Source organism: Impatiens glandulifera, chromosome 4, assembly GCF_907164915.1.
Source record: "Impatiens glandulifera chromosome 4, dImpGla2.1, whole genome shotgun sequence".
Classification (NCBI taxonomy): Eukaryota; Viridiplantae; Streptophyta; class Magnoliopsida; order Ericales; family Balsaminaceae; genus Impatiens; species Impatiens glandulifera.
This window is the reverse complement of record NC_061865.1, coordinates 2,233,083-2,245,793: the sequence shown is the minus strand read 5'-3', so window position 1 is coordinate 2,245,793 and position 12,711 is coordinate 2,233,083. Positions and strand designations below refer to the sequence as shown.

Below are 12,711 nucleotides of genomic sequence, written 5' to 3'. Positions count from 1 at the left end.
ACAGTTGTTACACTTAATTAGTTAGTTTTTAAAATTAAATTAAATTAAAAATGGGCCTCACACTCAAGGGCTGACATTAAAATCTCTATTTCATATTCTAAAATATAACTATTTTTATTTTAAATTAGTTAAATTTTTAAAATTTAATTTTTTTGATATTAATATAATATAATTTTATGAGTTTATAAATTATTTTAATTTTACGTTTTTATACTATTTTATATAAATAAATTAAATTTATATTTTAATAGTCAAAATAAGATGATTACTTATCAAATGAACTAATTAAATTGATTTTGTAATTATAATTTTATAGTATCATTTATATTTAATTATAGATATATAAATAATAGTAATAATATATTTTTTTTTTGTTTTCAACATTTCCATTTATTCCTACAATAAATATATTTGAAGGCATTGAAACTGTATTCGACAGTTTAAACGCGTATATTTCGAAAAAAATACTCAATTTAAAACAAAAATACGTTTAAATTGGTATAATCGTACACAAAATTACGTCGTTCCAAAGTTTTTTGAAAAATAAATATCAAACTTATCTCTATTCAAAAAGTTTCAAATCTTTCATTCCATTACACATTTTTTATTTACATTTTTTTAGTACCAAAACAAACTATAATGTGTAGAAACAGTTTGTTGAATTCATCAAATTGTTGATTCCCAAGGTCGAGGGTGCGAATTGCGAAGGGCAGATGAATTCAAAAAGAATGTTGAAGGGGCAGCTAAGTTCTTGAATTGTAAGTAGATTTGAGATTAAAGAACATGTTTCTACATCAATTGTGTTTAGTTGATGATATGATTATGTTTATGCAGCTTCATGATGATATAATTCTGGTTTTTGCTTACTATAAAGGATGGTGCTAGCTACTCATCCAACATTTTTGTACTTTGCCCATGGATTGAAGGAAGTCAAGTGTTGAAAACTTGAAATTGATTCATTGTATTCTTGAGAAAGTTATTGGTTGACCAAATATTAAAGTTTGTAATTGTATGTTTATGTTACCAATGACATGGAATGAGGAGTGTTAATTTTTACATTTGAAGATATTTTTTTTCTTTCAATTCTTGTTCCTTTTTGCCATCAACCTCATAAATTTGTTAGGTTATCAATTGTTTTATTCATCTTGAAGGAATCTTTTGCAATCTCAACAATAATTTGAATCTTTTGTGTATTTGTTACTCAATACTAACAATTTGAAAGACTTTGTTCTCGGTTTACCTTTACTCTTCATCAGGTCAATCCTAGGGTAAGTCCTTTTCCATACAGACACCCAAAATCAGATAAATAAAAAAACTCAATAAGGTTTGATCCCTAAGTCCCTACATGTGTTTATATAGTATTTAACCAAATAAATTATGTTATTTTTTGATTGTTAAAATTATTTCAAATTTATTATATTTATTTAATTAAACATAAAATATAATTACTTAAATCAAAATTAAAAATAAATTTAATTTTTGGGCTTGGCTATACTGCCATTCACATCTCTATAGCGACCAATGACAAATCTATGGACTCGGTGGATGGAAACTCACCTCGAAAACAAAAAAAATAATATAATTTTATTTTTTTCAGATAGAAATGTGACAACACATAATTTTTTTTAAAATTTTTAATATAATTGATGATATGTTTATTGAATTATTAAAAAAATGGTAAAATTTTTATCTTTATCCACTTATTTTATCCAAAAATTTCTTGTTGTTTTTTTTAAGCCCAATTTAATTTTTTTCAAATCCACTCCAACTCTAAATTATGAATATATCCTTGATCGCGTCTTACTTAAAATGTCATATTTGAATAAGATTATCAAGGATTTGTTGGAATATTCATGAAATCAGTATAACGAGAGTCAAGGGTTTGTTGGAATATTCGTAAAATAAGTAGACGAGAATTTAGGGTTTGTTGGAATATCCATAAAATCAGTGCGACAAGCAATCTCGTCGTAAAATCTAAATTCTAACTATGGATTAAAATCGGGTAACTTCCTTTATTGCAAAAAACAAGCCAAATAGTGGAGTCTTAATTTAATTTCCAAATGGGTTAATTCAAGTTGAATTGACCAACATATTGTATAACAAAATTCCTTATTGATAAAAAAAAGAATTTGTCATACAACCAAACAAAGAAGCCCTAAGGCGCTGTCCAAACAAAGCCTAATGTATATCTGTATACTAATCATCTATGTAATGAACGCACGAATATCTATATATATATATTATATATATAGATATGAAATTGCTTCTTTCTTACTTTCTCTCTCTACGCCTGCGGTGATAATATCGTGTGAGAAACTTTCACTCAGTGATTTGAATTTGGACTTGTACTTCAGGTCAGCTTAGCAGATCTATCCGTAAAAGATTGATACGGATCATAATATAGTTCATCCGATTGGTATATGAACTTGAATCTTCAATAATCCTTCAGTTTTTATGATATCGATGCGGCAGCTAAACGGTTGCCAGCTGAGAAATGTAGTTTTCTGTAGTGTGACGTTATCTCTTCTTGTTTCTAGGTTCAAATTCGATTTAAATTGAGTCAAGGAAAGGAAAGACGACTCACCGCCGATTGAATTCTGGTTCGTGCCGATTTGAATTGCTTTTTTGTGCTTTACTGCATTAGATTTACCTAATTTATGAGGCGATGATGATGATGATGATCTGTTTGGTTGTTGTTATTCATATTAAGGATTTTTGATCATTACATCTTGAAAGTTGGCTCCGGAACGCAGATCACAGCGCCACATGGGTGGTCATACGCAGCAGAACAACGCTGCGGCGGCGGCAACTGCTATGTATGATTATCCAGGCGCTGGTCCAGCTAACGATGCTGGAGATGCTGTCATGGCTAGATGGCTTCAGTCCGCTGGATTGCAACATCTGGCTTCACCTGTGGCCTCAAATGTGATCGACCAGCGTCTGTTACCTCCCAATCATTATATGCAGGTATCAATGAATTGCTTCTACTGGATTTTGATATATCATAGATAAAGCAACAATCACTAGTTTTAGTTTAGTTCATCAGATCCTTCCAGTTATATTTTGTTAGAATTCTGGTTAGTGCTGCATTGCTTTAAGATAAATCTTGATTGATTTCCATTGATGTGACCACATGTAATTGAGGAGTTTATGTTTTAAAACTTCCTCTGAATTTGCAATTAGATAATTTGCATGACTTAGAGACTACGATTTACAGCCTGAAGATAAGCAAAGGATTTCCAAGTTGACTAGGAACCTCAATTTTAACGGAGAACCTGCCCCAGAGCAGTATATACCAACTGCTCAAACTGCTTCCATGATGTTTGGATCAGAAGGCATATATCCTCCAGACTTCCGTGGTGATTTTGGGGCTGGATTGTTGGATCTTCATTCAGTGGATGACTCAGAACTTCTATATGAGGTATGGTAGAATACTCAAACCTTCTAAATTTTAAATCAATTTAATTGAAGTTAAATGACTGTCGTACAAAATGGTTACACGGAATAATAGTAATTTGGTTTTCGAAAATCAATTATTTTCATTTGTTTTCTCTTCGTTGATGGCTCACATGGTTGTGATTGTCTATAGCATGTTATGTCAGAGCCCTTTGAGGAATCATCTTCTTATATGCCTGCCGGTAAACAAGCATTTGAAGATGAATTCAATATGACCAATCGAAGGCAGACCAATGATAAGGAGATAAATACGAGGGAAAATAACGTGGCTAAAATAAAAGTTGTGGTATGTTCTTTCTATGCTATCATCAATGACACGACTTTACCACTTTATTTTTTCTTCTGTTGAGTGAATGTATTAATTGTTGTTAATTACTTCAGGTGCGTAAAAGGCCATTGAACAAGAAGGAAACTGCTAAGAAGGAGGAGGATATTGTCACTGTCATCGATGGTTCTTATTTAACTGTCCATGAACCAAAGCTAAAGGTGTGAAATGTTGTAAGCTAGCAGAGACAAAGCTGTTTCATTTGATATTTAAGATTTTTAGTATAATTAACTTTTCATTTGTGTTGTTTAAGGTTGACTTAACTGCTTACGTGGAGAAGCATGAGTTCTGCTTTGACGCTGTCTTAAACGAGTATGTAACAAATGATGAGGTAAAAATTGTAAAATCCATTTTTATGGTAATATGAACAGGGTTTCAATTTAGATATTGGGGCTTTGATCCTTTCCATATTTTTGCTGTCTTATTTTGTGCCTCTACCATAATAACAGGTTTATCGTATGACTGTAGAGCCTATTATCCCTACAATCTTCCAACGAACAAAGGCAACATGTTTTGCATATGGCCAGACTGGTGAGCAATGACATCGATTTCCCTTAATATGTTTGTACGTTAATGAATGTGTAGGGATAAATCAATTTCTGTTTTTTTTTTAACTTTAGGAAGTGGCAAGACATTTACAATGCAGCCGTTGCCTCTTAGAGCTGCTGAAGATATTGTCAGATTATTGCACCATCCAACTTATTGCAATCAGAAATTAAAGTTGTGGCTTAGTTTTTTTGAAATATATGGTGGAAAACTCTTTGACCTTCTTAGTGAAAGAAAGTAAGTAACCTTACTGTTATGACCATATATTTTTTGTTTCTTTTTCAGATTGTATTGTTCCTCATCCTTGGTGAAACATTTGACTTCTTTTTTCTGTTTCTATTCGGCTTTGAAGTATTTCAGAGGTCTGGCTGCCTACCAAGACCTTGATTGATTAGGGTTTTTATACAAAAAAAAATTGTTTGTTGAAAAGAGTGGTTTATTTGTGTCAAACAACCAAAATATCCTTAGTATTTAACATTTTAAAATGTTTTTTAAGAATAAAGTAAGTTATTTCCATATTTTAGTTGATGATTTGACACAAAAGAAGTGATTGAAGATGGATACGGAACCACATCAAACAAGCCCAAATAGTTTGAGTTCTCAATATAGAAACTATATCAGCTCTAACTTCCACCTGTTGAAGGCAAGACAGTGTTAGTACTGAACATGTTTCAGCTAATGTGCTAAATTTTCTTCTTAGGAAGCTTTGCATGAGAGAAGACGGGCGTCAACAAGTTTGTATTGTTGGGCTTCAAGAGTTTGAAGTTTCAGATGTACAAATTGTTAAAGAGTATATTGAGCGGGGAAATGCTGCGAGAAGTACAGGCACCACAGGTGCTAATGAGGAGTCATCGAGATCACATGCAATTCTTCAACTGGTTATCAAGAAGCACATTGAACCAAAAGATCCCAGGCGAAATATTGAAGTCAATGATTTTAAGAACGGAAAAGTTGTAGGCAAGATTTCTTTTATTGATCTTGCTGGTAGTGAAAGAGGAGCCGACACTACTGATAATGACCGACAAACAAGGTATTTATCTATCTACCTATACATGAACACTTTAATACTGTATATATATACATTTTTTTTTTAAATTGAGAACCACAAGTCTGGGTTCTAGCGACCATTTGCCCAAAAAATAAATGATAAACTTTCCACTGTTCCTTTTTTTGTGTATCGATTCACATGATTGAAGGAGCTGAACATTGAAAAACTTTATATCAATTCACATATAACTTTATTTTTGTGTATCTTTCTATACAGTAACTATATACATATATATTTCTTCTTTCTGAAAATTGAGAAATCCTGTTCCTTTTTTTTGTGTGTGTGTCAATTCACAGGATCGAAGGAGCTGAAATTAATAAGAGCCTTTTGGCACTGAAGGAGTGTATCCGTGCTCTTGACAATGACCAGATTCATATTCCATTTAGAGGGAGCAAGCTTACCGAGGTTCTTCGCGACTCCTTTGTTGGAAACTCAAGAACTGTCATGATCTCTTGCATTTCTCCAAATGCAGGTTCATGTGAGCATACTATCAACACATTAAGATATGCGGACAGGTGTGTTCACATTCTTTCTTTTTACGAGTTTCAACAAAATCTACTTTCCAAGTGTTAACTTTTATTTGGGATCAAACCGAATTTGAACAGGGTAAAAAGCCTTTCTAAGTCTGGTAATCCAAAAAAAGAACAAGCAGCTACAAGCTTTTTGCCAACTACAAGCAAGGATCCTGCTGATGATATTGAAGAACAATATAAAGAAGTTAAAATGGTTGGAATGAAAAAAAAGGTTGCAGAAGTGGATAATCAAATTCAGAATCCTATTGATGTGATTTCTAGTGCTATGGAAAGGGTGAGGGTTGACACGCAAGAAAAATTGATGTCACCGAGAAGAAAAGCTCCTTCAAGGGTGGATGAAAAGCTCGAAAGACAAACGAATTTGGCGAAGGATGAAGGTGGAGGTGATTTATCAAATTACAAGCAGCAAAAGATGAGCAATCTCCACATCAACAATAATGGTGGAGGCTCAAGCCAGCAGCGTGAATCTGAAATACCAGATGGAAATATCAATGAAATACTAGAGGTTTGTCGCCATATCTGATTATTTATATGCCTTACTTGAATAACCAAATTGTTAATACTAGGATGTTTCTTTTCGCAAAAAGAAAAAGGAACAACTTTGATGTAATTTGGGTAAAAGAAAGATTAGGGGGTGATGTGATTGATTAGATAGTGGGTTATTTGAAATTAATCTCAAATAACCCACATCAAACAACAAGGTCTTATTTGGTTATCATTATCATCTCCTTTTGTGTAAAGATCTAGGGTTTATAAGATAAATGAGATGAGAAATAGTTTGTCTTTCAACATATAACATTTGATATCATAAACCCTAACTACTTCCTCTATTTATAATATATCTCATTTGGTATCTTAGGAAGAAGATGCCCTGATTGCTGCTCATAGAAAAGAGATTGAAGATACAATGGGGATTGTTCGTGAAGTATGCTTTCTTTTTGTTTACAGAAATGTTTTTCTTCAAAATCAGGATGACGATGTTGATGAAATTCTTTCTTCAATGACAGGAAATGAAATTATTGGGTGAAGTAGAGAAACCAGGAAGCCAGATTGATAACTATGTTAGTCAATTGAGCTTTGTTTTGTCTCGAAAAGCAGCAGGTTTGGTAAGCCTTCAAGCTCGCCTTGCCAGGTTTCAGCACAGGCTTAAAGAAAAAGAAATCCTGAGCAGAAAGAAAGTTTCACGATGAACTAATGTTGTATGTTCTTCGTGATTTCTAAAGAAATTGCAAGTTTAAAGAACGGTATGTTGTTTTATTTACATTGTTTTGATCGAAGAATGATCTTTTGAAAGAGTAAAATTTTCAAGGATTTTACAGAAGAATGAAAACAGTATTATTATTCATTCATTTTTACTTTGTATGTGAATTTCCTTATGACCTATTATTGATATATGAAATCTATCTATATTGTATTCTATGAGTAATTTGTTTATCTTATGATTATACTTTTTTATAAGGCCTTGTTTGAACTTCTTAAACTCATTTAGGTCAGTCGTTACAAAGGTCTGAGTTTTGAAAATTTATTTTCATGTAAATCATCTCAATATTAATGAGATTATTTGAAAATTAGTTTTTTTTCACAATTATAATATACATTTTAGTATGTAAGCTGCGATTTAATTATATTAAATATTTTGTTAGGTAATAAATTTTTTAATAAACTTTTATATATGTTATTGAAAATATGTTTGGTCAACATATTGATTTTGATTTTTGAAAAAAAAAATTATCATCTAAAATATTAAATAATTTTTACATTTTATATATAATTTTAAAATATCAAATATAAATATATTTTGTTATTAATTTAACTAATTTTAAATAATTTTCTTTTTCGTTAAAAAAGGAAGAGAAATAAATTATTTAAATTTCAAATAACTCTAGATCAACAAATGTCAGCTTAAAATTCAAATGTTATTTATATAACAGATAACTCTAAACCAATTTCAAATAACTTTAATATTGAAATTTTTATATAAACCTAATATTTTACCTTTTTCAATCTCATCACTCATTTTATCCATCTAAATATTAAATATCATTTATATAATAATTATTAAATTAAAAAAAATAAATCAAACAAATATTTTATCCAAAACCTAAATAAAATATAATATAAATTCTAAATAAATTATTCAAAATTGTTCTAATAATTTAAAATATTTATATAATAATGTATTGGTTGACACGTTGCCAAAACAGTACATTAACACCTAATTAGGTTAAAATTGAAAAATCTGAAAATATGACCGTTGAAGTGAACATCAATTTCTTCCTTTGTTCAAATTTAAACTAACAAAAACAAAATAACGTTAAAAAGTGTCTCTCCCCCACCCCCTTCTTAAACCAAAGATTCGAGTCTTCAACAATCACTCACTTTTTCTCTTCAATAATCAATCTCTCCCGATCTCTCTCAATCTCTCTCCGATCTCTCTCTTAGTAATGGCGTTAAGATCTCTGGATAATGCTTTACCTCTTCCAACTACATCAGAGAGACCCAAAAAGCAAGCAAAAGTAACAATCCCGACCCAGAAACAATCCGCCGACGAGAACACGGTTCCATTGCCGGAGACGGAGACGGCGGCGGCTACAGATGCTTCTATCGATTACATATCTTCCGAAAATCTCAATTCTTTAACAGACCCAGATATCAAAATCCAGGTATTAAGTCTCTCACTTAATGAAAATGTCATTCCTCCGATGTTTAAATGTTAAAATTGTTTAATTGCAGACTCTAATTGATGAATTGGAGTCTAAGGATTGGTTGAAGGTCTGCGATTCTCTCAATGACGTTAGACGATTTGCGCTCTTCCACTCCAATCTACTGCTTCCAATTCTGTAATCTCTCATTCCCCTCTAAAAAAACCCTAGTCTCCATTGATGACTGATTTGTGTTTTTTGAATACAGGGGAAGAATCATGTTGATTCTGGTGAAGACATTGAAGAACCCAAGAAGCGCTTTATGCAAAACATCAATCATGACTTCATCTGATATATTCACTTCTTTTAACCAAGTTTTACTTAATGATCCCACCATTTCAGATTCATTTGATGCACTGCTTCTTCAGCTGTTATTGAAAGCTTCACAAGATAAGAAATTTGTATGTGAAGAAGCTGATAAAACACTGAACATAGCAGTGAAATCCATGTCTCCTTTACCTCTTCTTCACAAACTAAGGACTTACGTCACTCATTCTAACATGAGAATCAGGGCTAAGGTTGCAGTTACAATCTCAAACTGCATCTCAAAGATGGTATGAACTGATTGTTAAATAATCAAACGAATCTGATGTGAATAGTTTTTGATAAGTTCTTGTGATCGGTTGTTCAGGGAGTAGAAGAAATGAAAGAATTTGGGTTGCAGCCGATGATCAAGCTGGCTGCTGTTTTGTTAAACGACAGGCTGCCCGCGGCTAGAGAAGCTGCTCGTAGCATTGTGATGTCTGTATATGGTTCGTTTACAGCAGGGAAGGAAGAAAAAGATGAAGAAGAAGAAGAAGAAAAGGAAGAATCTTCTTGGCAAGTGTTTTGTCAATCCAATTTGACTGCCATTGATGCACAATCCATGATCAAGATCGTTTCTTTATCCAAGCAGTAATCAATCTATCTATCAGGAAAACAACCCATTTTCTCTTATTTCCATCTTTTTATATGCATCAGATTTCCATTGTGTTTCCTAAAAGCCTGATTTAAATGGCTATGTTGTTTGTTATAAACTGTCTTTTGTTGTTCTAAAATCTACATCCATTGGTTGTGCTTATGTTTAATGAAAAATCACAATTATCTAATCTTTAATATACCAAAAATAATATGAAAAAAGATCTCTACTTAACTTAAATTGGAGGCCACTACTTAAAAAGATCAAATATCTCATTCCTATTAAGAATGCTCTAAATTAAAGTTAGAAAATCGGGTCAGAATTGTGTTTAGCTAAGTTAAGTCTAAAAAAACTTTGGTGTTTTCTAAATAATTGCTTATTAGGCCCGTAATCTGAGCATAAACAAACCTATATAACAAATGGCTCATATCTTACATGAAAAATGATTACTTTAATTTAAACTATTGTTTTTTCAACATGAAATTAAGACAAAATAACAGATTCTAAAGAGGCTCAATGAATGAATTAATCCTTTCCTTATTTGGAATAATTGTTACAAAGGGAGTTCCATTGATTATGTCAGTTCAAAGTAGTCTACACTACAAACAAAAATTACAAAAGAAACAAGAAAACATGTGTTTTCACGCCTCGCATAAATAGCTAGCTACCGCCACCTCTTTCTGTTGCTGTCTTCTTAATGTTTTCGGGTGGCAAAGACATAAACCGAAGGATGTTCTGAACTTGTATAATGTCAATTTGAAACTTCATAGCAATCTGTTCAACGTTCATTGGACCATCGTGATCCTCGGCCTTGCCTTGATGCAGAAGCATCATGTGGCGCAATTGTGCTACATTTAGTGTTCCTGGTGGCGCAGTTCTTTCCTCATATCTTGTCGATTCTACTGTTGTATTCCTCAGCTTGGGTAAAGGTCTATTGTACTTCTCCACTATGGATGCCTGCAAATTATATGAATGAATAATCATGACCTTGCATTTCTGATCTAATTGATTGATACCCATATTATATAATCCATTAGGGTTTGGTTTCAAGCATTGAATTTATTTATCAGCACAGAAGAAAAAACCTAATCTTGACAATAAGCAATTAGGAAACCAAAGAAGTTATAAATCACACCTCACCCATCTCAAGTTTACCACCAGGTTTGGCTTTGATTCTACCCACCAATTGACCTAACATAGCATCAAATTGAGGATCCTTTTCTTCCATCAAGTTTTCATAATTCACTTTTGATCCAAGCTCTTTCTCTTCAAACAACACAAAGAAATATAAACATTACTACGAGATGAAATTCACAAAATTGAAACAAAATTTCTCTAATTTGCGATAGAATTAAGTCGTTCTTCATCTGACCTAGTCAGCTAAACGTCTACTAACTAACTAACCAGAAGGCGGAGAAACAGTAAAATCTTCGGAGACGGAAACCTTCTTGACATGATGAACAATTGGTCGATCATCCAAAACCTTCTTAGGCAATGAAGAAGATGGCGGATCAAGGTTAGTAGTTCGGATCTTTCCAGAAGCTTTACGTAAGGCTTGACCCATTCTAAATCTCTTTTACAGCGCTTCAAATACTGTCAAAGATACGCTTGCAAATATATATATATTTCAATCTTCCTTCTTTCCTTCTTCACGTCTTTGATACCTAATTTGAAGAGGCTGAAATCGCCATGAATGAGAATGAAGGTTTTCTTCTTTGATGAAACAGGTGAGAATGGCAACCACTTGGCTGAAACAGATATGGGCCTAATTTAATGTTAACTAAAGCCCAACTATATTTTTACTAAAAACTGGTTGGTTGCAGAATCTAGCCCATTTAAAATTCAGTAACCATTAGTGAAATAAATTGGTCAATTTGTATATTCAGTAAACTTAAAGCCCATCTGTATTTTAATTAAATTTGACTGGTTCTAGAATCTATTCCATTAGAAATTGAGAAATGAGAATGACATGTCACCACATTACTGGCTAGAAAAAGGATAAAGGGAGATGAGAAAAATAAAATTTATTATTTTTTTAACGAATAAGATTAAGTAATTTCTCTCAAATTTTTTACAGAGATCATTTCTCTTAAAAATAATATTGCCCATTTGTAAATTTAATAAACTAAAGCCCAACTATATTTTACTAAAAGTTGGCTGGTGGCAGAATCTAACCGACTAATAAAATAAGCATTCGCATTTGTAAACTCAGTCAGCTATAAAGCCCAACTATATTTTATTAAATTTGGGCTGACCGCTTGTTGCAGAATCTAACCCATAAATGAAACAATATGGCCCATTTGTAATTCAGTAAATTAAAGTTCAAAAAAGTTAAAAATTCGAATGAATTCTTAAAATTTTATATTTAAAATAAATGTTGACGAGTATTTCTCTATATAAAATTTTACTATTTTAAATTTATGATAATAAGATTTTATAATTTTACATTAAAAAAAATAAATTTATATTTATAAATAAAAAAATATTATTTATTTAAATATAATTAATTTTATAATATTTTTATAGTAGAGTGTCATTTATATATTATTATTATTATTTAATTAATTTATATATATATATATATATATTTTTAAAATCACATAAAATGTATAATTTGACAATGTTATGAATAATAAAAGGTGTTTTTTTTATATCAGCAATTTGGCACCCATCTTTTTTGCCCCAATCCCAATTAGCATATGCATCTTCGTCTTCTTTATTTAACTCAATTCCTTTTCAATATCTAAAAGAAGGAGAAAAGAATATTTTCATACTAAAATTTTTGGGTCAAATTTTCGGGCTTCGGCTTCTAATCGGAATTTGTCCGGTTCAAAAGGTCCCTATTGAAGTTAGAATCCGAAACAACGATTTACCCGTTTCGTGTTTCGTGATCGAATAGTCTGTTTGACATCGTATTTTAAAACTTTGTAAAATACTCTTTTATTTAATATTTTAAAATTATAGAAATGTGAGGTTGTAACGTTATGTTATTAAAGCTAGTATCCTCTTATACTAATTTGTTTAGATCCCTATAAAAGTAGATCCAGATAACATAATTATAATATAAAAATAATTTAAAATTGACATAAAGAAGCTTATGGGTTTAACTTGATATGATTGTTTTTTCCATTTCATTCTTTTGGAGACATGAATCATTATTTTCCTTTCCACTCAAAATATGTCTTTTTAGTGTTATATGAGGT

At 31.4% G+C, this 12,711-nt stretch overlaps 3 protein-coding genes across 3 annotated transcripts; 2 read left to right on the top strand and 1 right to left on the bottom strand.

Annotated features, from left to right (window-relative positions):
• Positions 1 to 2,271: 2,271 nt before the first annotated feature.
• On the top strand, positions 2,272 to 7,377 carry LOC124934450 (kinesin-like protein KIN-13A). The gene is made up of 14 exons (XM_047474988.1): positions 2,272 to 2,416; positions 2,538 to 2,600; positions 2,711 to 2,967; positions 3,218 to 3,421; positions 3,590 to 3,742; positions 3,838 to 3,942; positions 4,035 to 4,112; positions 4,231 to 4,312; positions 4,402 to 4,564; positions 5,028 to 5,357; positions 5,672 to 5,890; positions 5,981 to 6,413; positions 6,768 to 6,833; positions 6,916 to 7,377. Exons 3-14 carry the CDS (start codon positions 2,767 to 2,769, stop codon positions 7,096 to 7,098), a joined length of 2,217 nt encoding a protein of 738 aa, XP_047330944.1. The 5' UTR covers positions 2,272 to 2,416; positions 2,538 to 2,600; positions 2,711 to 2,766; the 3' UTR covers positions 7,099 to 7,377.
• An 861-nt stretch (positions 7,378 to 8,238) lies between these two features.
• LOC124936201 (TOG array regulator of axonemal microtubules protein 1) lies at positions 8,239 to 9,638 on the top strand. The gene is made up of 4 exons (XM_047476681.1): positions 8,239 to 8,571; positions 8,642 to 8,748; positions 8,819 to 9,164; positions 9,242 to 9,638. Exons 1-4 carry the CDS (start codon positions 8,353 to 8,355, stop codon positions 9,506 to 9,508), a joined length of 939 nt encoding a protein of 312 aa, XP_047332637.1. The 5' UTR covers positions 8,239 to 8,352; the 3' UTR covers positions 9,509 to 9,638.
• A 371-nt stretch (positions 9,639 to 10,009) lies between these two features.
• LOC124936179 lies at positions 10,010 to 11,208 on the bottom strand. The gene is made up of 3 exons (XM_047476650.1): positions 10,913 to 11,208; positions 10,644 to 10,774; positions 10,010 to 10,465 (listed from the first exon to the last, which is right to left on the bottom strand). The coding sequence occupies exons 1-3, from the start codon at positions 11,070 to 11,072 to the stop codon at positions 10,169 to 10,171; spliced, it is 588 nt and encodes a 195-aa protein (XP_047332606.1). The 5' UTR covers positions 11,073 to 11,208; the 3' UTR covers positions 10,010 to 10,168.
• Positions 11,209 to 12,711: the final 1,503 nt, after the last annotated feature.

What these genes read in the sequence shown, in the direction of transcription:
- LOC124934450 (XM_047474988.1), top strand. Translation starts at nt 2,767, where the DNA reads ATGGGTGGTCATACGCAGCAGAACAACGCTGCGGCGGCGGCAACTGCT. An exon ending in ACTCAGAACTTCTATATGAG is followed by an intron (nt 3,422 to 3,589) that starts GTATGGTAGAAT and finishes GATTGTCTATAG; the next exon opens with CATGTTATGTCAGAGCCCTT. An exon ending in GATAATGACCGACAAACAAG is followed by an intron (nt 5,358 to 5,671) that starts GTATTTATCTAT and finishes GTCAATTCACAG; the next exon opens with GATCGAAGGAGCTGAAATTA.
- LOC124936201 (XM_047476681.1), top strand. Translation starts at nt 8,353, where the DNA reads ATGGCGTTAAGATCTCTGGATAATGCTTTACCTCTTCCAACTACATCA. An exon ending in ACCCAGATATCAAAATCCAG is followed by an intron (nt 8,572 to 8,641) that starts GTATTAAGTCTC and finishes GTTTAATTGCAG; the next exon opens with ACTCTAATTGATGAATTGGA. An exon ending in CAAACTGCATCTCAAAGATG is followed by an intron (nt 9,165 to 9,241) that starts GTATGAACTGAT and finishes TCGGTTGTTCAG; the next exon opens with GGAGTAGAAGAAATGAAAGA.
- LOC124936179 (XM_047476650.1), bottom strand. Translation starts at nt 11,072, where the DNA reads ATGGGTCAAGCCTTACGTAAAGCTTCTGGAAAGATCCGAACTACTAAC. An exon ending in TACTGTTTCTCCGCCTTCTG is followed by an intron (nt 10,775 to 10,912) that starts GTTAGTTAGTTA and finishes TGTTGTTTGAAG; the next exon opens with AGAAAGAGCTTGGATCAAAA. An exon ending in GTAAACTTGAGATGGGTGAG is followed by an intron (nt 10,466 to 10,643) that starts GTGTGATTTATA and finishes TATAATTTGCAG; the next exon opens with GCATCCATAGTGGAGAAGTA.